The 26,126-nt window shown below is 37.9% G+C and overlaps 1 protein-coding gene across 5 annotated transcripts in view; it reads left to right on the top strand.

Annotated features, from left to right (window-relative positions):
- The window catches only part of ACSL4 (acyl-CoA synthetase long chain family member 4), a 43,124-nt gene extending 17,620 nt beyond the window's left edge, over positions 1–25,504 (top strand). Inside the window, exons 2-16 of one of the 5 annotated variants that reach the window (XM_075513118.1) lie at positions 5,184–5,231; positions 8,839–9,078; positions 9,391–9,568; positions 11,354–11,463; positions 11,555–11,693; positions 13,135–13,285; positions 14,454–14,577; positions 15,364–15,435; positions 18,359–18,498; positions 18,960–19,132; positions 19,334–19,408; positions 19,638–19,829; positions 20,302–20,416; positions 21,130–21,287; positions 23,171–25,504. In XM_075513118.1, the coding sequence (XP_075369233.1) occupies positions 8,851–9,078; positions 9,391–9,568; positions 11,354–11,463; positions 11,555–11,693; positions 13,135–13,285; positions 14,454–14,577; positions 15,364–15,435; positions 18,359–18,498; positions 18,960–19,132; positions 19,334–19,408; positions 19,638–19,829; positions 20,302–20,416; positions 21,130–21,287; positions 23,171–23,328 (2,013 nt within the window). In that variant the 5' untranslated portion in view covers positions 5,184–5,231; positions 8,839–8,850 and the 3' untranslated portion in view covers positions 23,329–25,504. Of the gene's footprint in view, positions 1–5,183; positions 5,232–7,465; positions 7,535–8,548; positions 9,079–9,390; positions 9,569–11,353; positions 11,464–11,554; positions 11,694–13,134; positions 13,286–14,453; positions 14,578–15,363; positions 15,436–18,358; positions 18,499–18,959; positions 19,133–19,333; positions 19,409–19,637; positions 19,830–20,301; positions 20,417–21,129; positions 21,288–23,170 lie in introns of those variants that run through there. The other 4 variants (XM_075513122.1, XM_075513119.1, XM_075513121.1 and 1 more) reach the window with 4 other exon arrangements.
- The last annotated feature ends 622 nt before the right edge of the window (positions 25,505–26,126 follow it).

Here is a 26,126-nt window from a genome sequence, read left to right as displayed (position 1 = left end):
TGTTAGCATTCACAATACTGTAGCATAAACTGGATTGACTTGAAACCTTGCGTGCCCTAGGCTTTTGGTCAGATCACAGCATAACCAGTACAGATTGAGTACGGGCTTGTGAGAGAGGAAGCGCTGGAGTGAATGAGCCTCAGGTATTTACCGTGCAGATTCTGGGTAGAATTTAATGAGGCAAAGGTAGCAGAGGTGGGTCTTAGACATACTTTTGCAATTCAGTGGCCAGTTTTCAGTTGTGGAGTCTTGCCTTGGCCTTTTAAGTTTTCTGCCTTTGGGGCACACAAACAGCTCTTGCCCTTTCACCAAATATTTACTTTCCCGTATGTTACAAGATTAGGAGAGAGAGTTTCACACCAGTCTGTTAGATAATTGAGAAATACGGGGTAAGCGTGGCTGGTCTGGTTTCCATTACAATAGTTGTTGCAGCAATAGATGTATGACACTTGACGCTTGCAAATTGATTTTTTTTTTTTTTTCCCTGATTGACATTAAGTGCATATATGTTCTGAGGTAGTAAAGCAGAAGCAGTGAATATAAAGGACAACAATAATATTTTTCTTGAAACAAACAAAAAAATCTGATCTTTGTTTAGGAGTAAAACATTGTATTAACTACTTTTTCTTTTTAAGCAGCAGTAAGAGAAACAAGATTTCCTAATACTACTTGTGTTTTTGCTATTTCAGATAAAATGTATATATTTAAACAGGGACCCTTGACTTATATCAGGGTCCGCTATATCTGACTTCCCCTCTCCCTGTTTGCTGGGACATAGGTACTAGCAGTTATGCTGCACGGACGTAGTAAGAGCTCTTGAAAGTTCTTCAGGCTTTGAGCTGCTATTGCATTGATAGAGCACAGAAGTACTTCTGAAACCTGCTGGCATCTGATTAGATTACCTCTGGAGTTTTCATTGCCCTTTGACGTACAAAATTGTGTAAGAGGAAAATATGTAGAAATCTGCCTGTGAGAAAGGAACAAAAATCGGACCTTGTGTACTTTTTTCTACCATGAGTAACTTGCATTAATATCGACAGAGTTTGTTTTCATAAAACCACTGACATAATGTAAAAACTGAATCATTTCCCTTAGTTTTTCTTCTTTCAATCTTTCTAACCCCGAAAAAGTTGTAATTAGTCACAAGATTTTTCTAACTTACTGCCATTTAATCACAGTCTCATCTGTAGAAATGTTCTCTCATTCTTGTGTGTGACAGGTGTAAATCTGGAAAATCAAAATTTGTAGAGAGCCTGGTAGTATGCACTCATTTGTTCATTGTGTTTAAGCTTGCTGCATCTTCCTGGCAATGTGATATTTCTCAGTCTTTCTGTAATTTCTTTTTGAAATCCTAGCCTCATTCAGTTCTAGTACTGGAACGAATTCATGACTACTAGATATTGACTAAATTCCCTTCCAAAAAGTGACTGTAACTAATAACCCACGTACTTATTTAGGTCAACTCATGTTTTTTTCACTGTGTAGAACTACCTTTCCACTTACAAATTAGGAATGTTTACTGTGGTTTCCAAAATGTTTAGATCTGCCTGAATGCTAGAGAAATTCCGGAAATAGTTGTTACTTACTCATATTGGATTGTTTTGGAAGGTTTCAGAACTTCCTGAAAGGAGTCAACCCTGAGTACTTATGCTAAAGCCAGAATTGTGTCTCCATTTGAAGCTGGCAAGAGCTCGGTTGCAGGCGAACCAGGACTTCCTCCAGTGTTGTTTTTAAACTAAACGTCTTGCTCTGCAGATTCCAGGTTTTCTTCACAAACTAGAATACTACCCTTTTCCTGTCTAACGTCATCTTCTGTACTTCTGGGAGACTTTCCTAACACAACGAAAAAGCATTTTAAAAGTTGCAATTAATGTTAGAAGTAGATTGAAAAAGAAGTATGTTTTCTTGTAACCATGCTATCACATAGTAACTTGGATCCCTGGCAAACTTTTTAACACAAGAGGAAGGACAATAAACACTTATTCATATACTTTCAATATTAAACCTTTACAGCGTTTTGGACTTGGGCTAATTAAAGCCTTTCCTAGCGAAGATAATAATTTGCTGCCTTATTAAAATTAAACTGCATAGGATAAAATTTCTAGCCACAGGTACTTCTTTGGGTTTGGAGTTACACCTAGAAATTCTAGTTGTGTGTGCAAATGCTGGATAAGTTCATTTTGTTCTGTTTGAATAGTTAAATGAAGAGAAGATTAGGGCATTTCCTCCTCTGTGAATAGTTGCTTCCAGAGGCACAAGCCCTCTCCCTGTTCCCCACATGCACCTTTGCTCTTACTTAGTCTCATAAGCTTTTGTGGCTATTTAAAGGCTGTTTTTCTATATTAAAAAAAAAATAGTTGCCATTTGTTTCTTAGATTTTCAGTTAAATTCATGAAAAATTAGAGAGGAGTGTCTCTTCTGTTCCAGAACCTGTGCTCTGATTTCAGACTTTGTTCTGTGGCCCTGGCTGCAGGACAAGAATAGTGTGTTGCCTATTATCTCATCCTGCCAGAAGGATGGGATGCCATCCAGAGGGACCTGGACAAGCTGGAGAAGTGGGCCTGTGCAAACCTCATGAGGTTCAACAAGGCCAAATGCAGGGTCCTGCACCGGGCTGGGGCAAGCCCTGGTATCACTACAGGCTGGGGGATGATGTGATCGAGAGCAGCTCTGTGGAGAAGGACTTGGGGGTACTGGTGGATGAAAAGCTGGACATGAGCCAACAACGTGCGTTCACAGCCCAGAAGGCCAACCATATCCTGGGCTGCATGAAAAGCAGCGTGGCCAGCAGGTCGAGGGAGGGGATTCTGCCCCTCTACTCTGCTCTGGTGAGACCCCACCGGCAGTACTGCGTCCAGCTCTGGGGGCCTCAGCACAGGAAAGACATGGACCTGTTGGAGCGGGTCCAGAGGAGGGCCATGAAAATGATCCGAGGGCTGGAGCACCTCTCCTACGAGGACAGGCTGTGAGAGTTGGGGTTGTTCAGCCTGGAGAAGAGAAGGCTGCGGGGGAGACCTTATAGCAGCCTTCCAGTACTTAAAGGGGGCCTGTAGGAAAGACGGGGCCAGACTTTTTAGCAAGGCCTCTTGTGACAGGACAAGGAGCAGTTGTTTTAAACTAAGGGAGGGCAGATTTAGATTATTTAAGAAAGAAATTTTTTACGACGAGGGTGGTGAAACACCGGAGCAGGTTGCCCAGAGAGGTGGTAGACGCCCCATCCCTGGGAACATTCAAGGTCAGGTTGGACGGGGCTCTGAGCAACCTGATCTAGTTGAAGATGTCCCTGCTCTTGCAGGGGGGTTGGACTAGATGGCCTTGAAAGGTCCCTTCCAACCCAAAGCATTCTACGATTCTATGATCTGTCTCTGAAGCTTTTAATTGAGGATATCAAAGTCAGATAATACTCAAAGAACACCTCTTCCACCTGTGGCAGTCCGTAAAATACAGTGTCAGTGCTTGTGTGAGCATTCACATTGGTTATTTGTTTTCTATAGTAAGCTCGGACTATAGAAATTTTGTAAACACCCAGCATATAACAGTAATAAGGCAAATATTACTGCATGAGTGAGGTTTCTAATATGAACACTGTAACATGTCATTGCAAATGATAAATGAACTCTTGTCTAGAGAGGTACCATTTCAAAATTGCTAGAAGCTTATTCACTTGAGGAAGATCCTTTGGAGATGCTGAAAACACAGCTATCTAGGAGAGAAACTACATCTATTTTTGTTTGGTTTGGTTTTTTTCTTAGACTGTAGTCATGCCTGATGCACATTGATTGCTGTTGCTGGGAACGTGCATTTCTATCAAGAACTGGAAGCCCTGCTGTTTCCAAAATAGATAGATACGCATCTAAATAGGCTAGTTACACTGCACAGTTAAGAGAAATAATGAACTTTGTAAGTCAATATAAAAAATTACATACCCTAACTATTCTAGTACTACATAACAGTTTTATTTTGACACAGTGACATTTTTCATGTGCGTGCTGCATTTTCTTTTATTTGTGAGGAAAGAGGAAGTTTCCTGAGAACATAACTGGTACACTTTTGTAATATGTAGTTGGCTCGCCTTGAAGGTGTCCTTGATGGTGCATCGATGTGAACATCGCAGCTCATCCTTTCTCTTAAAGTTTAATTAAACTTAAATAAGAGATTGAAGGCATAAAGTGTAATTTGAATAGCTAAGTTTGGCTCCTAACCAACCGGAATTGGTATGGAGGTACTTTTGCAAGTTCAGTATGTCAGTCTGTTGCGCATTATATTTAAAATGTGATAAATATTTATTTGGCACAAGTTTGGGATGGTCCTGTTATGGATCAAAATCTTATACAGCCACATGCAAGTGCCAGTAACACTAAAAACATTATTGCGCCTCTTATTTATTTCCTATTTCAAGAGAAAATGTTTGTAGGAGAATTTCGTGAGGGATGTTTAACACAGTTTCAGGCCATAAAAACTGGTACGTTGGTTGAAATCTTAGACTCATGGGGAAGGCTAATAAAATATAACTAGGTTAAACATCAGTTAAAAGCTTTCTGTGTATAAAACCAAGTAGCCCAAGAGAACGATTATGCGGTAGACTTTCTGAAGCCGTATCTGTATAGTTACATATAGGCATCTTTTTTTTTCAGTGGTCATGGGACTAGTGAAGCCTCGCTGCCTACATAGCCATGCTTGTGTTCTGTAAACTCTCCTCTTGCCTCAGTACCCAAACTCTACTTCATGTTCCTTATGACTCTTGGGCAGTGTATGCTATAGGCAATGTTTCTCCTGATACTCATCCATCAAGAATGATGAAGGTCTTGTTGCTTCTTCCCCGAGACAGAAAAGCGGACCATATGGAACCTGAAAGTCTCTTTCTTGCCTTTTTTTTCTTCTTTTAGTTAAGCTTCTGTTCATAGCTTTCTTCAGAACATGTTTAAAGAGAGGGGAGTCCCATGAAAATTACATTCCTCTGGGGTAGCTTCGTCTTTATCCGTACACTGTAGTTTGCAAGCTTAGTCTTTTCCAGTAGTATCACTGCTCTTCGCTTGTATGGGTAGTGTGTGCCACCTTTGTCTAAATTCATAGGCTGTTCTTCTTCAGGAGCATTAGGGTAGGAATTCTAAAAATTCCTCCTCTCTGCAAGGCAAAAAAAAATCCCAACCTCTAATACTTTCTTTTTTTCTGTTTTAATATAGATCTAATCGACACTGAAAAAAACCTCAGCCATCACTGTCAGGTACCTTGTAAGTATACCCCTGTGTGTGTGTGTGTGTGAGTTTTTATATGAATATGTTCAAAGGAAAAAGCCAAGTTTGTCTTTTGGGGACTTAATAAGTTTTTCCAACTCATGTCTATTAAGAATTACAAGTGATTTTTGTCAAAATAGAAACATTTGAAATTAACACAAATGTGTAAAAATTAGCTAAGTTACCTGTTTTTATCAACACTTTTACAAGCATTTCAAATGAATCTGACATTTCAAAATGAAAGAAATGCAACCTTTAACTTCTGCTAATGTGAACATTAGCATAACTGGCTGCAAGTGTACGAAGCGTGTTTGTACATGCACTTAAAATTCAAATACTAAAAGTGATTTCAACAGGGTGCCAGTTTTAGGACAAAAGAAACATTCTTTCCCATTAAGACCTTTTTATCATTGCTTTATTATTTCAGGCAATATTTTGAATATTCTGATGAGGTTTTTTAGCAAGTTAGAAAGTTGTTCCAGTAAACTGTAAAGGTTCTTAAGTTAGTGTTCAACACTGAATTGAGCTTTGTTGCTTATTCAGCTTGAAGATCATCTCACAGATAAAACCACACCTTTTGTGTGTGTAGAAAGGACTATTGGATGACAGCAGTAGGATATAATTTTTCACATACAGTCCTCTCTTCACACATAGTCTTACAATCTATTCTGCAACCTAGTTCAGTTTTAAAGACTTGGTATTGATAATCAGTAATAAAATGTGAATTGGATATTGTGAAATACCTGTTTAAATCATGACAGTACTGTTATAATTAATTGTGTTATTTGCATCTCATCAGTGCTTAGATGACAAGAGGAGTAGGTCCCTATCATTTTAGATATGGTAAAAAAAGGGACAGCTCTTACCCCAGACACTTCAGTTCAATTCACTATTGCCCAGATGCAATAAGAAAGAGTGGAAAATAGCACTGGAAAGATGAGATAATTGCAATAAGTATATATTAATAGATACCATTAGTCAATATAGATTTAATTAGAAAGTAGTAAGCAAATCAATGTGTGAAAATATGATTTTTCAGTTCTTTGTATCTGTTGTAATAATATGTACACAGAAAATACTGTGAAAATTTTGTGGTTGTTCAGTGTTACACAAGCTGCTAAATAGCTTAAATATAATTTATAAAATTAATGTACAGGAGAGTAAATTGAACAGCAAAGTTAAAGTAAATGTCTTTTTATAGCATTGTCAGTCCAGAACATTGGCTAAAGAATTTAAGTAAATATGAGCCCATTCCTCTCCTCCCTTTCTCAATTAGTCAATTCTTGATTATTAGCGAGTAGTTTTTTACCTGTAGGACTACTTCTGAAAAAGCTATTACTCAAGTCTGAATAAAAGCTGTAGTACTGTCTCATTATATCAAATTGTTTGCATTAGTCCAACAAGTCTGCTTTTTATCCAAGTCCTTGTGGCTGGTCATACGCTTTTTGTTGGAAGGTGAAGAGCACTGAGAGTTCTCCATGGGGTTTCTTTTAACATGTAGCGTTGTGTCTAATCATGGGCGTGCGCTGAAGTTTTCTTACTGTAGTCTTAGTGCTGTGGCTGGTGTTTGCGTTAAATACAAGCTCAACTGCTGCTTTTGGAGCACTGAATTAACTGGAATGAAAATATTATACGGGATTTGTAATATAAACCAGTAAACCTTCATTTTAGAGAACTGGAGCTTAGGGAAGTAAAATGATCTCTCTTCTGCTGAGTTTGACTGTTTGCTGAGCAGTTGATGATGATGAGGTTAACTAGAGCAGAATAAGCATATACGTTTTGAAAAGAATGTAGCGTTCACTTTTTATAAAAAGAAATATTCAGAATACTTTTTTTCTGAACAAGTCTGAGCTTAGTTTAGTACATTATACTGTCCTTCAATAGTAATTTTATTCTATAGATTAATTAAAAAAATTAACGTGGTGATCATGTTATTTTAAGTATCTGCAGATCTCTTAATCTTACATTACATTAAATGCTGTTGATATTGGCTACAACACAACTGCAGATTTTTGAATTTTTATTAAAAAGCCCAACAACCTATTAATCGATTTCTGCTATGCTGTTAATAGCAGTTGTTTTGTTTAACCTGAAATGTTAATTGTAGCCTCCCTCATCACCCAAGGGTGGCAAATATGGTAATAAAGGTACATTTTGAGGTGTGCCCACGTTCTTCTAATTCTTGATGGAGCCCTGAAAATTTCCCTGTTCTCGTCCATTCTGTTTATCAGACTCTGTCCATGAAAGACCGGGCTTTGCCATAAGCTAGTCAGCGTTACTCACTCCCCTATGAGTCTGAGGTACGGCTCTTTTGTTAGCACACCTTTGCCTTTTATTTTCCCTGCTGTGTGCATTGTTCATGATGTGTTTGCATGCCATGTTCGCATGCCATCCAGATGAAGATAAGAACCTCTATCTTTTCCGTGCCAGTGCAGGCTAGTTACAGACCAGTGGGCTAGCCACAGCTGTGGTTTGCTATGATGCTGTTGTTTTTCTCCCACTCACCTTTGGTCTTTATTCAGGCCCAGTTCTCCTTAATGAGGAAAGATTTCTGACATGCAGACAAAATCTTGTCAAATTGTGCTTTATTTTAAATTGGATTAAATCGGTCAAATTGGATTCCATTTTCCATACCTGGAGTTCTGAAATGCATATATTGTGGTAGTTTTTGGAGGGGGGAAAGCAAATCTGTGTAATCCCTTTCCCAAGAGTCTGACAGTCATAACAGAAAAGTAATAGATTAAAAATTCAGTTGCTGGGACAAAGTTAATCAAGCAGTTTTGGAATGTTATATAGTTTTTGGATTACAACATGTTGACTTTAGAAGACTCTGTATCAAGAAACATTTTAATCTGAATGTAAGTTGATGTAATATTCTGAAAAGCAGTAAAGAAACCTGCTGTATCTTTTCTCTGTAGTACAAATATTTAGGGAGAAAACGACTGTTGACCTTTCCCATGATTACGCAATTGTAGCATTACTCAAGTAGCTTAAACACAACATCATGATGCGAAGCACAGGCTTCATCTCGACGGCCCTGAACTATTCAGAGATAGTGGGGAAAAGTCTTTGAAAAGTAAATATTTGTGGATGCAACAAACAAGTATGGAAAAGAGTCATCCTCTTTCAGCTTCAGAGCAGTACACTGCTGTATCATGCAGTGTGCACGCCTCTTAAATCAGTTACTTCAGTCTCCTTTGGCTTGATGCATTTGAAGTGAACTCTTAGGAGGACTAAAACTAATGAACTGACTGTAATATTACTAATCTAATTCTTTTTTCTTGTTTTTTTCCTGCTCTCTGCTTGGCTCTGGTCTTCACCCACAGGTGTCCACTGTTGGCTCTCAAAGGTTACTAAAATTTTAGCAGCTGCTCTGAAACAGAACAACCTAAGCTTCACTTACTGTTGCTTCTTCCTGCACCATACTGCACTGCTGCTTTGCTCTTGCCTGCTTCAGAACACAATAAGAGATTTTCTTTTTTAAATACCTGCAATGAAACTTAGGCTAGAAGTACATGCCATTCTCTTGCTGCCTGTGTACTTGTTAATATCCGTGTACAGTATGCTTGTATTTATTCCATGGTATTTTCTTACCAATGCTAAGAAGAAAAAGGCTATGGCAAAACGTTTAAAAGCTAAACCCATCTCGGACAAACCTGGAAGCCCCTACCGTTCTGTCACTCATCTTGACTCGCTAGCAAACATAAACATTCCTGGAGCAGACACGTTGGACAAGCTGTTTGACCATGCTTTAGCAAAGTTTGGGAAGAAGGACTGTCTTGGGACCAGAGAAATACTGAGTGAAGAAAATGAAATGCAACCAAATGGGAAAGTGTTCAAAAAGGTAAGACTTACAATTTTGTACTTAATTCTGGTTTGGTTTTGAGCTGCTTTGCATCTTGCCTCAACAATGGAGGTCTCCTAAGAGGTCTTCTTTAGTCATCATCTTATGATATAAAACATCCATTTTATAGTAGTCAAGGAATAACAGAATACAGGATGCACTATTTATTCTACTTCAAGAAAAATGAAAGCAATTTTTTTTCTTTTAATGAACGGCAGTGTGTGTGCTTACGGTGTTATGTACCAACTAACATGAGCTTGTAGAGCTTGTCTGTGCTTCTTGTCATCACAATTTTTTTTTTCTCCTCACCAGTTAATTTTAGGAACTTACAGATGGTTATCCTATGAAGAAGTAAATGAGAAAGTGAATCGCTTGGGGCGTGGACTGACTGCCCTGGGACTAACCCCAAAGAGTACTGTTGTCATATTCTGTGAGACCCGAGCAGAATGGATGATTGCAGCTCTCACCTGCTTCAAGTACAATTTCCCTCGTGAGTGCTGAACTTGTTTACTTCTAATGAATGTATTTTAGAACCATTTCTCAGCACTGGTTTGGCTGTTAAGTATTTTGAATCTGTGAATCCTATGATTGATGGTAGAAGAATTTCATACACATTTCTGCCTATGGTCTGATTGTAGAAGTTTCCAGTCTGTTCTATGCATTGCGAAGATCCCTAAAATTAACTTGCTCACACTTATGAGACTGTTTTTTCTGATTTTATTGTAGTGATGTTCTAGATGTTAGAATGACAGAACAGTACAGTTACTATTTGGGCATTTTTTAAAATACTCTGAAGATGTCAGTAGTTGCATTTCTCCCCCCAAAATGTGGAATGTGTTGATAGTACTTTCTGTCTGTGTCCTGACTTATGCATCCGAAACATGAAATGGTTATTAGAAAAGAATGGTAATCAAAATCATATGCTAGTCTGAGGGGTTTTTGGTGACATTAAGCTGCTCAAGTTAATTACAATTTTTTTTTTCTTAATTTTATTTAAGCTGTCAAAAATCTCTAATCTGACTTAATGCATACAAACTTCTCGGTGAAGTGGCAAAGGTTACTATGCACTCACATGCCCAGTCTGCATACAACACATTATGACCCATAGCTTATTTTTATTGTCACCTTATGTTTTTGCTTGCACTAGGCTGCCTCTTTTTCTTCCAGCATTAGTAGTAGGTGACTGTGTGAGGAGAAGGTCATACAGTAAAGTATGCAGAGAGGCTGTTAAAGGGCAATAATGGAAGAGCTGACAGTGCTATTGAAGTAGGAGAGGATCGTTAATTCAGTCTTGATCCTCATGCTTTGAGAGGCAGGAGGAATCAGCTATATAACATTACTCTCTTTTTATCCCTTCCACATGAACTCTATTTCACAGGAATATTAAATTCCTTTAATGATCTTTGGCGGTTAGAGTTTGAGATGGCAGACAATATTAAAGGAAGGTATTTTTTTCAATAGAGAGATGATGGGAAGAGGTGAACTCCCTGGTGCCTGTGAGACACTTAATGGCATCACTGTAGCCAGTCAGGGGTAAAAATAGTATAGCAACATGAAAAACAGTCTGATTCCTTAGTCTGATTCTCTGCCTTGCCCCCATCAATAATTTCACGGGAGCAAGCAAGGTAGCTGACACTGCAGAAAGAGGTGCTTGTAGAAGTGCATAGCTTTAGGCCGTGACTGGTGTCCTGTGATGTTTAGAGTGTCACCTCTCCCCTTGAGTTCTGCTTGCAAAGAGCTCAGGGGCAGAACACATGTTCTCAGTTGCTTACTGTGTGATTGCATAGTGCATTATTGTTGGGTTTTGGTGCAGCTCTTTGTTTTGATGAGTTCTCTTCTTCTATAGAACAGAATATTTCAGTTGGAAGGGACCTACGACGATCATCTAGTCCAACGGCCTGAGCACTTCAGGACTGACCAAAAGTTAAAGCATGTTATTAAGGGCATTGCCCAAATGCCTCTTAAACACTGACAGGCTTGGGGCATCGACCACCTCTCTAGGAAGCCTGTTCCAGTGTTTGACCACCCTCTCGGTGAAGAAATGCTTCCTATACAACTGTCCTCCTCATTTCGGAGGTCTCTTGTGGCATAAAATTCTGATGTGGAAAAATTAAAAACTGTTTGGTTTCCAAATGAGAAGATTCCTCATTGAGCTGATTTTATGCCCCTGCCCCCTCCTCCCACAATGCCTTCCAGTGAGCTAAAGCAAGAGCTTTTCCATTTAGTATTACTTTAACATTTATTTCATGTTCTCTCTCCCTCCTTACTGTAACAGTTGTCACGTTGTATGCCACCCTGGGTGAAGAGGCAGTAACCTATGGTCTCAATGAGTGTGAAGCATCATATCTGGTCACTAGCACAGAACTTCTTGAGAGCAAACTTAAGGTAATTTGGTACCAGCTTCACCTGCTTACAAGCAACCCTATAATAATTTTACAGGGCAGTCAGTACTAAAAATTTCATTTCTCTTCCATAGACTGCATTGCCACAAGTCTCCTGTCTTAAACATATCATTTATGTGGACAAGAAGACTATCAATAAATCAGAATATCCTGAAAATGTGGAGATTCATAGTATGCAGACAGTAGAAGAGCTGGGAGCCAAACCAGAAAACTGTAAGTGAATCACTTCACAGAGAACTAATCAAGCAATGTTAACAGTGAAATCAGACCTAGGTTAAAGGGGGATGCATAGCAGAAAAAACACCACCCATGCAGGGCTCTTAACACAAAGGCAGTGGCAGATTGCCAGTTCATCCTCTGGCTTCCTTTAAATAAACAGGAAATTTGTTCGATCTCTATTTGTTGTCCTGCACCTTTGTTCAAGTATCAGGTATTTCAGGATAAAACTTTATTTTTAACTTCTAAACCATAACCAGAATAATTTAATTTTGAGACTCTACCTTTGTTTTTATGAAGTGACATAGAATCCAGTGCAGCGTTCCATCTTCTGCTACTCTTAACTTGTATTCATCTTATTTTCACTATTTTTCCTAAGAAAAGAGGAGAAAGCACTTGAGGCATTTTTTTTGCTTGTTGGTTTGGAAATGTCTTTTTTCTTAACCAATCTGTAGCTAAAAAGCACCTCGGGCTAGAGGAATAACCATGACATCCCTTGCTACATTGAGCAGTAGGAGTGACTGTAAACATCTGCTTTAAGGAAGGAAAAAACCAACCTTGATCATCTCTTTTCCTTAAATCAGCAGCCTGTGCTTAGCCAGATCTCCTCTCTTGAATAAAAGAGATGATAAACTGGCAAAGGAGCTTTTTGCAGGGAAGCACATATTCATTACAACTGCTTATCTTTGATCAGCTTAAGGTATGGATACAAACACGCAGTTACCCTGAGGGGTGGTGTTTTGGGTTTTTTTTCCCTAAAAACCCTGCTTCCCTTGCAGACACTTCTGCTGTGTCTCTAGCTGTGAAAGCCATGAAAGCTAGTAACTTTCATCCTAAGAATAAATGCCAAGGGATTAAAACAAAAATCAAAAGCCGAGTGTTGTAAGCTTACTGCTTTTGCAGCTTACCTGAGGAAGGTACACTTGGGGCGAAAAAAAAAAAAAGTAGTCTTAGCTCTGCAGCCTTGCCTTTGGAAGAGTGATTGACAGAAAAGCTGACTTGCAGCTTTTTGGAGTATTGGGAGTTGGTTTTTGTTTTTTTCCCCCTCAACCTGTTGTTTCTCTCCAGTACTGTATTTCTCCCCTTCGCTGCCCTTGACAGGTTTCCTTGGTCTTCAGGCGGCTTTTTTTATGAAGCTTTCAGTCAGCTATAAGGCATATTGGCAAAAGTATCACCCAGAACATGTAGATGCCCAAATACTTGTCATTCCTTTCAAAATCTGGCTTCCCTCACTTCCTCTTAAAACCAGAGCACTGCTCTCTTCATCAGCGACTTCTGTATCTGCCACTCACCCCTTAGCAGCACATTGTGTTTGCCTCTGCTGAAGCACCTGTTTCACACTGGTTGGTTACAGACATTTTCACATTGATTAATTACAGAAATAACAATTTAGAAAGTAGGTAAGAATTAATAACAATTTTTCTCCTGCATTTCGTAGCAAGCATTCTGCCAAGCAGACCTGTTCCTACAGACTTGGCTTTAGTAATGTACACCAGTGGCTCTACTGGGAGACCTAAAGGAGTGATGATGATGCATAAAAACTTAATAGCTGGAATGACGGGACAGTGCGAGAGAATACCTGGACTGGGGTAAGAAACACTTAGTTGTCATGTGTACAGAGAGATGAAACAGAACCTCCAAAAGTACACAAGTTTATAGGAAGTCTGATGCTGGCATCGGGTGTTACCAGATTTCTTCATTTTATTGTGAGCCCGCTAATCTTTAATTTATAAGAAATATACTTGTGTTTGTGAACTTACCCTGTTGTTTGAAAAGGACGCCCTTCTAGCTTGTCTCACATGCTGTTTCTACTGGGTTTTTTTATTATTACCCTTAGCTTTAGGTCTGTGATGGATTTTTGCACTCTTGTGCATCAGAAGATGCCACCAGATAAGGAGATTCTTCATCTAGTCAAACTTGGGAAACTTTTTAGATGTTTTCAGGCAGCTAGAATTACTTTAGGAAGTATGTCAGAGCCTACCACTTCCACTGATCTAGACACCCCACTGTTGGATGGATAATGCACGTGCTGTAGAATCTGCTCCAGTATACTTCACTAAATGAGCAGAAAAGTAATAAATTGTGCATTGGCGATAGTAAAACCAACTGCAAATTCCCTCACATTAATATTTTGAGAAAATTTTTCATGAATGTGGGTGTTTGTCACTGCATTCACGAAGGGTTTAATAGCTGAAATAAGCTACATTGCTAAACTCCTTTTCTGATAGGATATAAAACCAGTTCTGACTTGGTGCTGAAAGCTTCTGTTAAGTGACAGCTCTGAGCTTCTTGCTGAGAAATCTCTAAGAAATTACTTCCTGAAATAAGCCTCAGTATTTCAGTGATCAGCTCTCTTTCTACTAAACTATTTTAGAAGGAGATGCTATGATGACTGTCAAGGATTTGAAAATCATTGGTGATTATTTTAAAATCTAGTGATTTCATCCTTAATTTGGTACCTGAGATGAAATCTCCCACAGGGAGAGGAAATAGCAGTGGAGCACTAAGGAATCTTTGAGTTTCCTAGAAAACCAGGCAAATCCTGTAATTCATACTGATTTCAGTAAGGTAGGATTTTCCCCATTTGTTTATAAACTGTGGTTTGAAATCGCACCCTTCTTCTGTGGAGAAGAGTAAGCCTCACTGGTGATCCAAGTCTTTCAAAAAGTAATAACTAAGCACACCATAAAACTGTTAAACAGTATTTTCAGTCCACTTGTGCATCATTGTTAATTAGATAATCCTTTCCTTTCACAGACCCAAGGATACTTACATTGGTTATTTGCCTCTGGCCCATGTATTGGAATTGACAGCAGAAATTTCTTGCATCACGTACGGCTGCAGGATTGGTTATTCCTCTCCACTCACGCTATCGGATCAGGTGAGGGGAAAGCTTAAATTTGCTTCTGCAGTCTGCATTCTTCTTGCTCAGCTATCCTCTTTAATGAAAGAAATGCCAATGCATATGGCACACTTCAGAAATGTAATTTTTTTTTTCAGAAAATGATGCAAATTAACATTCCTGGTGAGCTATAGCAGCAGGTCATACCATATAAATTTTATTAAAACCTCTACTTTTATGATACTTAGGAAATCTAAAAGAAAACCTAATAAATGCGTATAGCATTATCCACTGGGTATCAGGATAAGAACAGCTATTAATAGATTAGCTGAATGTAAGACTGTTTAAAGTGATTTTAAGTTTTTGGTCTGACTTTATCAGTTCTTTATCCAGTTATTGTAGATCGTCTATTTAGTCCTTTGCCTTTTTCCATTTAACAATTAAGTTAAATAGGAGCAAATTAAGCTGGAAAAGAATGCTTCTGTATGTTTTGCTGGTACAGAGATTGCATCAGGCAAAAGAAACTCCTGGAGGAAGATGGAGGAGAAGGCAAGTGCTAGAGGGAAGAAGTAAGAGAAAGTTATACAGAGTCGACTTAACCAGGCTGGGCTTGTAAAACATCTTGTATTTTAGTTGAAAGTGTTGTTAATCATTACTTTTTCCATCACAATGGAAAAAAAATTTACACAGGAAGTGTTTTTTGGAGGGATAGGGGAAGAGACTTAAACAAATTACATGCTAATATATCTCCCTCTTTTTTTACTCCTTTTCTAAAGAGCTGCTTGGTTTTCAGCTTCATAAATTGACTTTTTTTCCTTATTACAGTCAAGTAAAATTAAGAAGGGAAGCAAAGGAGACTGTACTGTACTTAAGCCTACGCTGATGGCAGCTGTGCCTGTGAGTATGCAGAAGCAGATATGTTTAGCAAAAAACTGCTTTCTATCTTGTTCATGCTAGAAAAATCTATTTACTAACACTTTTTTCTCTTAATGTGTAAGTAACTGTCACTAATAGGAAAAAAGCAGAATATAGAAATTCCAGTTGTCATTGCTTGAACCGAGTACTGAGGCTGCAGATGAGCACAAGAATACATACATGTGTGCCAAAGCCAAGACCCTTTTTGATCCAAAACTATAAATGTGTTTTAATAGTCACAAGTGATGTTTTACTGGGCTACCGATACAACAATAGGATACAGAACATCTTTGACATTCTCGGTCTGAAACTCCTTTTTGCATAGGGAGAAAGTAGGGTGGCTTTGGCTAAGATGGACACACTAAGACAGGGGCATTTGGCTGAGTTACAGAATTTAGCAAGTTAAGCTGGGGTGCTCAATCTCAGCTGCTTGTCTCCAGGGTAACACTTGGGCTAAGTCTCTCTTGCTGTTCTTAGGGTAAGCAGGCCATGCTTAGTCTCCTCTTATAAGAAAAAAATTATCAGGAGACTGTAACTCCAGTTGCTTTTATAGCTTACGTTGGTCTTTGGGTGACCAGGCTTCTGCATTCCACAAGGTCTTAGCACTATCTGAAAAATACACAAATGTTTGCGTCTCTCTGACGCAAAAGCCTTCCTCATGTCCTGGGATCACACATGCTTCTTTTATGATCATATCACATCTGTGGCTCATAAGACTGGTAGCACCAGCTTTTGCACATGGTGGTGGCGGGTGAGTAGGAGGATTTAGTCTCATTTAAGAATAGTGAGGTTTGGTTGGATTGGGTTGTTCTGCAGCATCTTTTGGAAGAGCCAAGAGTTTTTAAATCAATTACTCGCATTTTTTGTTTTATAAAATAATGATCATATATATATAGGCTTGGTCTTTTTCTTAATAATGAACCGAGTGACAATTAATATGTCTGAGAACCCCAGCTTTTTGGAAAATATCCATTTAAATTTATTTCCTGGGGAAAATTCAAATGCTAGACTACTGGCAAAAACAGTGTAAATTTTAAATATAGTCATAATCCCTCTTGGAAGGACTTTTTTTTTTGCACATGCATGAAATATAAAGTCCATGCAGACAGCTTCATATGAATTAACTGCAGAATACTGATAATGCTGAACCCCACCAAAATGTCTTAATTCTACAGACTTTCTATCACAAAGAAGTTAGCAGAGAAAAAGTAAAATTGAAACTGATGATCCATTTTCAGTTGATAGCATACAGGATCTAGAGTTCAACAATTACAGCAAAGAGGAAAAACGTTCAGAAAGCCCTAGGAGTAGGAGCAACACTAACATAACATCATCTAACAAATATCTCTCTCCCTAGAACTATTGTCTTGGTTTTATCATCAACACATCATAACATCACCAGTGATTAGAACATATAAAGAATGAAATGGAAAATAATTCTAACAGAATCCAGAGACACAAATATTTCTAAATATTTGATTCAATCAGAACATTGTAATACAGGGTTAATAGTTCCTTCCAGCCTTTGTAATTCTGAATACCTTGTCATGCCTCTGCAGTCTTTCCAAAAAGCTACAATTGATTCTGCTTTAAGATATTTGTCTGGCTTTTGGAAATATTAGATGATATTCTGCAGGTAAACTGGGTTGAAAATAGTGTATGTTTTTTTCTGAAATTCTAGTTTGTCTAAATCCCAATCATGAAGATTTGAAGGAACTAATCAAAAACACTAATGAGAGTGGTTTCTAGTAAGACTTTAATATTTTGATCTGCAATATTTCCAAGTACATAATTTTCATAGCTTTCTCTTCAGTTTTTATTTGACTTTTGTTAGAAAGCACATAAATACTTCAAAGCATTGTGCTCTGTAACAAACTTGAATGAGCCAGTCCTTAAACTTCTGTTAACTACTTCACCTGTCGGAACACTATTTATTTTAAGTTCTGTGTATTTTAGTGATTATAAACTTATTATTTTAATGGAAATTAATTTCTCCTCTGTGACAGAATTGTGGGGTTTTTTGTCAGGTAACTAGAACTACTGCAACCACATTGCTTTGAAAGTTGAAAAACTCTTGAAAAAGGAAGCGGTGAAATGAAATCTCAGTTCCTTCCCTTGTGCTTGCCAATTGCCATGGATAAAGTACAGCATCAGGACTCCTAAGCACAATAAATCTTGCGTGGCATATACCAACCTTTAGCAAAGAGAGTTAGCTAAACTTGAATTCAAAATTTTCTAAATCAGTTTGTCACGTTTTAAGTACAGGTTAAGGTGTTATCGATAACGTAAGCAATATAACATAGCAAGTTTTATCACGCTGTGGCGTGTTACCCAAGATTTGTAGCTATGGTTGATAGAGAAGACATATTCCGAATGAGGGGTGGAAAGTATTTTAAAACCAAATCTGAGGTTTAGAAAGCTGTTTGTAGAAATGCAGGTGGGACGATGAATTACTGCAGTATGCCTGAAGACCCGCAGTGGTTACTCAATTACTTGCCCTCGACTTACCTGTCCGCCTAATTCAAGGCAAGTTTTCTAATATAAGGTATATACTACAGTATGAGGGTTCTTCCGCTCTAGCGGTACTGGTGTGAGGAGAAAAAAGCAAACAGAGAAAAGTAAGGCTAAGTCACTAATTTTCTACCGTATTTTCGGTGCATCATTCCACTCATTTCAAGTTGCTCCAAGCTGCTATGGTCTATAAATTGACTAACTGATCACACATTAAAAGCATTACAGTTAAGCATTGCCTAACCAATGATGCAGACATTTTCACTCTTACTGTATTACCCATTTTAAAGGAAGAATAATAGGTTTTTTATTTTATTTTTAACATGGAATTTAATTTACACATGCTAGTCTATACTATGTGGTAATTTTCCTTGCTCTTTTTAACACTTCGTAGGAAATAATGGACAGAATTTATAAAAATGTCATGAGTAAAGTTCAAGAGATGAATTATATTCAGAGAACTCTGTTCAAGATAGGCTATGACTACAAATTGGAACAAATCAAGAGGGGATACGATGCACCTCTGTGTAACGTGTGAGTATAATTCATGGTCCAAGTGTACCTTTTTCCTTAAGACAGTCTAAAAGAATAATCATCTAAGCTATCTGACATCAGACAATTCTCATCCAACATGCAAAGATCATCTAATGACTAACTGAAATAATCCAAGTTCTTACTGGAAATGGATAAGATATTTAATGGTAGGAATGACTAATCTTCAGAACAGATGACTAGTTAGTTTTCATTGGATGGCTTTTTTTTTTAAGTAACAAAATTGGAATGTTTGATTAGTTCAGTTACAGGAATTCTGCCATCTTCAAGTGTTACACAAGAGGTAACATTCTTTATGATCCCCGCTGTCCACTAAAATCTGTAAATGATTAATAAGAATTTTTAAGGTGTTCCACATAGAAAGGAAGAACAAGGTTTCTGTGTCTTTTTATAAAAGTGAGCCGAGTGAATGATTTTTAATGCTTCTTTTTCCTTCTTTCAAGACTATTGTTTAAAAAAGTAAAGGCACTACTGGGAGGGAATGTCCGTATGATGCTTTCTGGAGGAGCACCACTCTCACCTCAAACACAAAGATTCATGAACATCTGTTTTTGCTGTCCTGTTGGTCAAGGCTATGGACTAACAGAAACATGTGGAGCTGGAACAATTACAGAAGGTAGTTAAAATGCTTCTGGAAATACATAATTTAAGATACAGATAAATATGAGGGTTTGGTGGGGTTTTTTGTAAAGTCAAAATAGCTGTAGTTCTTGACTGCAATAAAGTAACTGGAGATAAGCTACTGGCCTTATTTATGGTTTGAGTTTATATTTCAAATGACAAAAATCTCTGTATTCTTTCTTGTTCTCTCCCCAAGTTGCTGATTACAGCACTGGCAGAGTTGGAGCTCCTCTTATTTGTTGTGAAATAAAATTGAGAGACTGGCAAGAAGGTGAGAGCATTAAATGTTTCGATTTCAGAGTAACTAATTTAACCACTGCTTAGCTGGTTTCTTTGCCTATCTGCTTAGCTAGGTGTAGCATATGAAGTAATTGTTCTTTCTCTTTTATAATAGTTGTCAATTTGTGTGCATTAACTTGAAGCTGAAGTTTCAAAATATTTTCTTGGCAGCAGAATATAGAAGTTAAAAATAATTGCGTGGGGATTTTCTTGTTTTTCAGGGGGCTATACGAATAAAGACAAGCCTAATCCTAGAGGAGAAATTATAATTGGTGGACCTAATGTCTCAATGGGATATTTTAAAAACAAAGACAAGACAACAGAAGAGTTCTCCATTGATGAGAACGGTCAGAGATGGTTCTGTACAGGAGATATAGGGGAATTTCATCCAGATGGGTGTCTGCAGATCATAGGTTGGCCTCAATTTTTGATATCTTAATATATTACAAGATCTTGACTAAACGTAGTTATAAGCATGCTATTAATCCTGTCGGCTTTGCCAGGGCTAATCTACTTAAGGTTACCTCACAGCTGTAGGAAAATTTTGGAAGTGATGCCATTTCCTGTAACATTATCACTATCTAATTTAGCACATGGACTTTAAAGAATAAATGTAAGATTAATTTTTGGTATTAATTACAAAGCTTTAAAATCAGAGTCCCCATCACATTCATACAAGTTGTGTGACAAGAAGTGTAGCGCTATATAAATTTTCTTACAGAAGCCTTTATAAAGTTGGCAGAATACGTACATGCTATTACCTGCTTTAAAACTTTAGTAAGATGCTTTAATTCATGTTTATTAAGAATCTTGCATAGCATTGCACAAAGTACATATATAGTGGAACAAGCCTTTTTGTTTTTTCCCTTCCCCCTCAACTCCTAGATCGTAAGAAAGACTTGGTGAAGCTCCAAGCAGGAGAATATGTATCTCTGGGCAAAGTAGAGGCAGCACTGAAGAACTGTCCATTGATTGACAATATCTGTGCTTATGCCAAAAGGTAAGAGTAGTATTAGTTTAGAAACTCCATTTAGGGTAAACATGAAATATAGGCTCTGCTCCACTTCTCTGATGAGATACTATAGTTTTCCATGGTTTCCCTTGAACAAACCCCCCTACCAGAGTGCAAGTTACAAACAGCATCTCTGAAGTAGCACAGGTGCGCAGATTCCCTAAAAGCTGAAGAAACAATCTGTGTTTTTCTGTTGGCATTTCCCCTATCCTAATACACACCAATTCCATCCCACCCCTTCCCCAAACTGGTAGAATTATATTTAGTATGTGTTTTGGCTTTCTGTCAGAATACCAGAGAAAAGTTAATCTGGCCACTTTGCACCTAATCCAAAGCTCTCCACTGAGTTTTGGAAATAGTTCCAGTCTCTCCTCTCCCTCCCCTCAACTTAAACACACTAACCTGAAAGGAAACTGAAGAGAACTAGCTAAACACCAGATGTAGCTGGGAAGCTAAACAGAGATGTGGATTCGTGAACAGCAAAGCACGATACTGATCAAACCTAACGTAAAACAACCTTTGATAAGTCATCAGTTGTGAAGACTTAATGTACAAGAAGGATTCTGTATGGGGGAATAACTACAGTTCAAAAAGCACTGTGGATCTGTGTATCTAACAGCAAGTAAGCATTGTACTCCCTGAAATGGAAGCCTCAACTGTTTGGATTTTTTTTCCTTCCTTCTCTTGCCATCCTGTGGTAGCGACCAGTCTTACGTGATCAGTTTTGTGGTTCCTAATCAGAAGAAGCTGACGGCATTAGCTGAGCAGAAGGGCATCACTGGAACCTGGGTAGATATTTGTAACAATCCTACAATGGAAGCTGAAATACTGCAAGAGATTAAAGAAGTGGCAAACAAGAGTAAGTAAAGCAGCACATCGTGCTAGCCAATCTCATGGCGCTTATCCAGCAAAAACTTCCAGTTATCCTCACTAACTGCTCTTCCTTCTCCCTGTTGCCTCTGTATCTGCCAAAACTTAATAGTTTAATCAGAGGCAAAGACCACATCAAACTGTTGCTATTATCCCAGGAACTGACATACTTTTTGGTTGTATTAACTACTTTATCTTTTTTTATTTTCTAAAAAAAAAAAAAAAAAAAAAAAAAAAAAAATCTGAGATTTTGTTTTCAACTGAATTCTAGAGGCAGGTTGCTTATCTAATACAGTTAAAATAAGGTCCAAAAGAGCTGTCAATTTGGAAGGAAAGTTACAAGACACTTGCTGGTAAGAAAACTAGTTAAGCAAAAGATTTCAAAGCTTTTTTTCCCATGCAACTTTGTCTCCTACAGCTTTGAACAGCCATGATCCTTGTGGTTATAATGGCTTAAAAGCCTGCTATTCCTTGCTGTGGTACTGAATGATCAAAAGCCTCATCAGTCCTTTATGGGGCCAAAAAATTAACAAACTAACTGGGGGGAAAAAGTCTCTAAAGCACTTGGCACCTCATACAAGGAAGTAGTAAAACTGGACTTCAGCACATGCTAAGCACTGCGTCTTGAACTTTAGAGAGGAGAATCTGCCTTTTGAAACTGAGAAAACAAGAATGAAAGGCACTATTAAGTCTTACCTTTAAAAAAATAAATCAATCCCTAGGTCTCAGACTTGGGTTTAAACATTTTAATCTGTGTTTTTCTATCATGAACTAGACAAATTACTATCCATATAGCTTTGTTTAGTCAAAAATCTTTGCTTATACATTCTTTCTACCTTCTAGATAGTAATAATCTACTATTGAGATACCACTAATTTATTTGAAACTTTTTTCCGAAGCTATTTTAAAGAGATCATTCTTATTTTTAGCGGAACATGATGCACCTTCGTCACGAGCAGGCATGATAAGGCTAAATAAGATGAAACAGTCCATTACAATACTAGTGTGAAGTTAGAAGAGCTCCTGGGGACGGACTTAGAGCCAGAGATCCCAACTCTCCTACGTTTGCTGACACCTAGAGGCTAGGCTGCCACGACTTGTCCTAGAAATTCAGCTGCAAGTCTATGTATGCGAGATCCTATCGTAGGCCTATACCCAGGAGCTGATAGCAACGTCCATCAAGTACTGCACACACGCAGCAGCTCCCTGCCCTTCTCCCTGAAGCAGTTATCTACCTCCTGCCTTGCTTACCCCTCTTTGGCCTATTGCCTGGGCAAGAGAGAGAAGCAGCTTTGGTTGCAATGAGGCTGTGCATGTGCCAAGCCGCTGCTTCCAGCCGAAGGGAAAATAAGTGACTAATGTAACAAATACAGAGAAGTCCCTTTATCTTTAACTCAAAACAAACTCTTAGGAAGGAAGAATTTGGGAAAGAATCATTCAACCATGGAAAGTACAGAAGTACTTCAGTATAATTTCAATATGAAGCACATCCGGCTAGTCTGAATTAATCTATTCATTACTACATTCCTATAATAAAGATACAACTCTAGATTTCAGTGTCTCCTCTTGTGACAGCAGTCTCAGATCTTCAGGCTATAGGCTCATTTGTTGCGGGCTTTAGGTTTTACACTGTCACATCCCATACAAGCTGTACAAGCTGTGTGTTATTAGAATATTTGCACATTAACCAGCACTCGGAATTGGTACAAGATGAAATTTGCTTGTGGCCCTTCTGAAAGGTTACTTCATTAAGTAGGGCACCATATTATACAAGCTACAGGCTGCTCGCCTTAGATTTTTAGGTAGCGTGAATTTGTATTTCATTTGATTATGTAATCATAGTCATGCTTTTGTTTCTTCTTGTCCCTGCAGTGAAATTAGAAAGGTTTGAAATACCCATCAAAGTACGGTTAAGCCCTGAACCATGGACCCCAGAGACTGGGTTAGTAACAGATGCTTTCAAGCTGAAAAGGAAAGAACTGAAAAACCATTACCTCAACGACATCGAAAGAATGTATGGAGGCAAATAAACAAGTTCTGTTGACCAGACAGTTGTGCAGCTGGTTCCTTCTCAAGCCTCAGTTATGGATGTCTGTGTATACTGTAGATATCACACATTCAGAAAATATACCAAATGGATGAATGTTTCTGTAATCTCTATCGAGTACAACAGGGAATATCTTAGACTGCAAATTCTTAATTATTAGCAGATTAGACACTGATGGTCTTCAGAGTTTCACGTGATCATCTCCAGTTTTGAGACAGACATCATTATGTGAAGCAGTATGACTAGTAAATTTTATTATTGTTTCTCTAGCGTGTTCAGACTGCTTGCAACTTCTTTTTAATTCATTCTCCAGTCTGGCCTATATTTCAAAGAGAAAAATTAACGTAATTGTGACAATTCTTCTGTCATAGTAAAATACTTAGCGAGAGAGGAAAAAAAGGGTATTTAAAGTCTACCCTTCTCCATTTAAAAACAAAAACAAGATGACAACATTAGTCAAGAACTTGCTAGAGATCACTAATAAAGCACTGCTTGAGAATGGATGGATTCTTCTGCACATCAGTCAGTACCTTGAATATTTACAGTGCCTAAAAAGAATATAAAGTACACTTACTGAAATAAAGGTGAACTGAAAAGCTTTCTAAAAACAAGTTACTTGAAATTTCATTCAAGGGCGTTGAATTCACTATTTCAACTTCCAGCTCAAATACGTTTTTACTTACCACTGTATTTTAATTCAAGCAGAGCTTTCCACTAGGACACACAGCATAAAAGAAAACAAAGACTTGCACTGCTGCAGGCGGTACTGATGAGAAATCATCACCTGAATGCAGAACGCAAAACTTGCGTCTTGACTGGCAAACAACAGTGAAATTGATAGGCAGTTGTCTCTAAGCAGATTTGGTCTCAAAGGAGTTTTGGTTTGGGCTTTTTTTTGAGGGGCGGTTGGTAGTTTTGTTTTCAAGGCACTGATCCTCTAGACCTTCACATACGTGTGCATAATGGTACAGGTTACCTGTATGTAACTTAGAGGATCAGGGTCTAAATGTCTGTATTCACTTTATGGAAAGGTATTTCCGTTCACCTTTTAAATATGGTAAGCATAACAAGGCAACCAGAAACCAACAGTAGTTTCCCCGTGTAGTCTTGTTTTATTTATGGAAAAGTAGTCTGTGGCCAGGGAATCTTTGTTTTATGGAACTTGTAAAAAGGGACAAATCACTCTTTACAGAAGTTCATTATAAACATGTTCTCTTATTAACTGGAAGTCATAGATGTGAAGAAGTGGGAAGATATAATTTAATAATAGTTCATAATTTTGTGTGCAGAATCCTGTACTGTGTCTTCTTTTGAATTGTAACTGAGCTCCCGCATCCCTGCTAGCTCTTCACACTTGAACCATGAATGCTGTAAAAAGTGGAGGCTCTTGATACTGTTCTACTTTGCACTTTCTTAATCGTTTTATATATGTTGCTTACATTTTGTACAGCTGTGGCCCTCAACTGCTATATATTACAGATTCATTTTAAGTATTCATAGATTTCTATTCATAATATTTGTGTTGTGTATATGATGGTTAAAAAGAAAAAGTATTTGGTATTGTCACTGTACAGAAAGTAAAAGATTTTGTACAATGCTTCTCTTGAACATACTAGCTTGCAATTTCAGGGCAAGTTTTCCCTTTATCGCATGTATGTGTATTTTTCTTTTTTCCAGTTCAAACAGATTTTGGCAAAAATAAATCATGGCTATATACTCATTAACTAAACCGTCCCTTCTCCTTGGGACCAACTTCAGACTTCCCCAGGCTTAACTTTGGCCAGTCCAGAACACTGCCAGCTCATCTTCCAAGAACCCCGAGGGGAAAGGGAAAAAGAAAATCTGGTCTATAAAGCTGACTCTCTAGTTGTGCATGAACTGCAACAGCCACTAAAAGGAATAAGGAAATAGCTTTTCTAAAAAATAAAATTATTTTTTTAAAGACACATACAGCTGGTTTATGACAATAGGAACTACCATATCAGTAGCAACTTTTTAAATGACTCGGTCCTGGAGCCACGTTACCCATTTTTCCGTGTTTAAAATTGGTCACTATTAAATAGCCTTTAGTCAGCCTGTTAGCATCACAAAAGTTAACTACATGTAAGAAAGTTACTTGCACTTGAGTCTGTCAGCAGGTTGTATTTTTTTTTTTTAAACCATGAATGTATTTATATGAAATGTATTTTATCTAGACTGCCACTATCTTCTATGTCTTGGTTGACTGAGGACTGCTATTTTCAATATATATACATACACACACACAAAATGTTAACATTTCAAAAGTGGAATACAATTTAAATGGTTCAACAAGTTTGTGTTCTGAAAGATCTTTATATATTGCACATGTTGTCTCTAGTTACTGTTCAGCGCCTCGCATTCTCTGAAACTGAGCATACCTTAGAAGAACTCTCAAAAGAAGCAGCAACGAGTACATGCTACAGAAGTTGAAAACAAAGCCTAGAGTGGGCCTAGTTTTTCTTTTAAGAAATGAACTAAATGTGGATGTGCTGCAAAATCAATTTGATACACATCAGCTTTTCAAGCATTTTTGGAGAAGGGGAAGGATTACATCAGGCTGCCTTCACATATGGGGATTATTTGCAAATATATTTGCAGTTTGGTAAGAACTTTATCCTTATTTTTAATGAATTCTAAATCCTTTTGTGACAGAGCTTGTGGAGAAGTAGGAAACAGAGGATGAGCAAGAATGTCATTCTCACCATTAAAAATAAGGAACGAGGATGCAGATGAAGTGATAGTATATGGCTTCAAAACCGT

This window comes from Mycteria americana, chromosome 10 (genome assembly GCF_035582795.1).
Source record: "Mycteria americana isolate JAX WOST 10 ecotype Jacksonville Zoo and Gardens chromosome 10, USCA_MyAme_1.0, whole genome shotgun sequence".
Lineage (NCBI taxonomy): Eukaryota > Metazoa > Chordata > Aves > Ciconiiformes > Ciconiidae > Mycteria > Mycteria americana.
The sequence above is the reverse complement of the archived record's forward strand: the minus strand, read 5'-3'. Positions and strand labels throughout refer to the sequence as shown.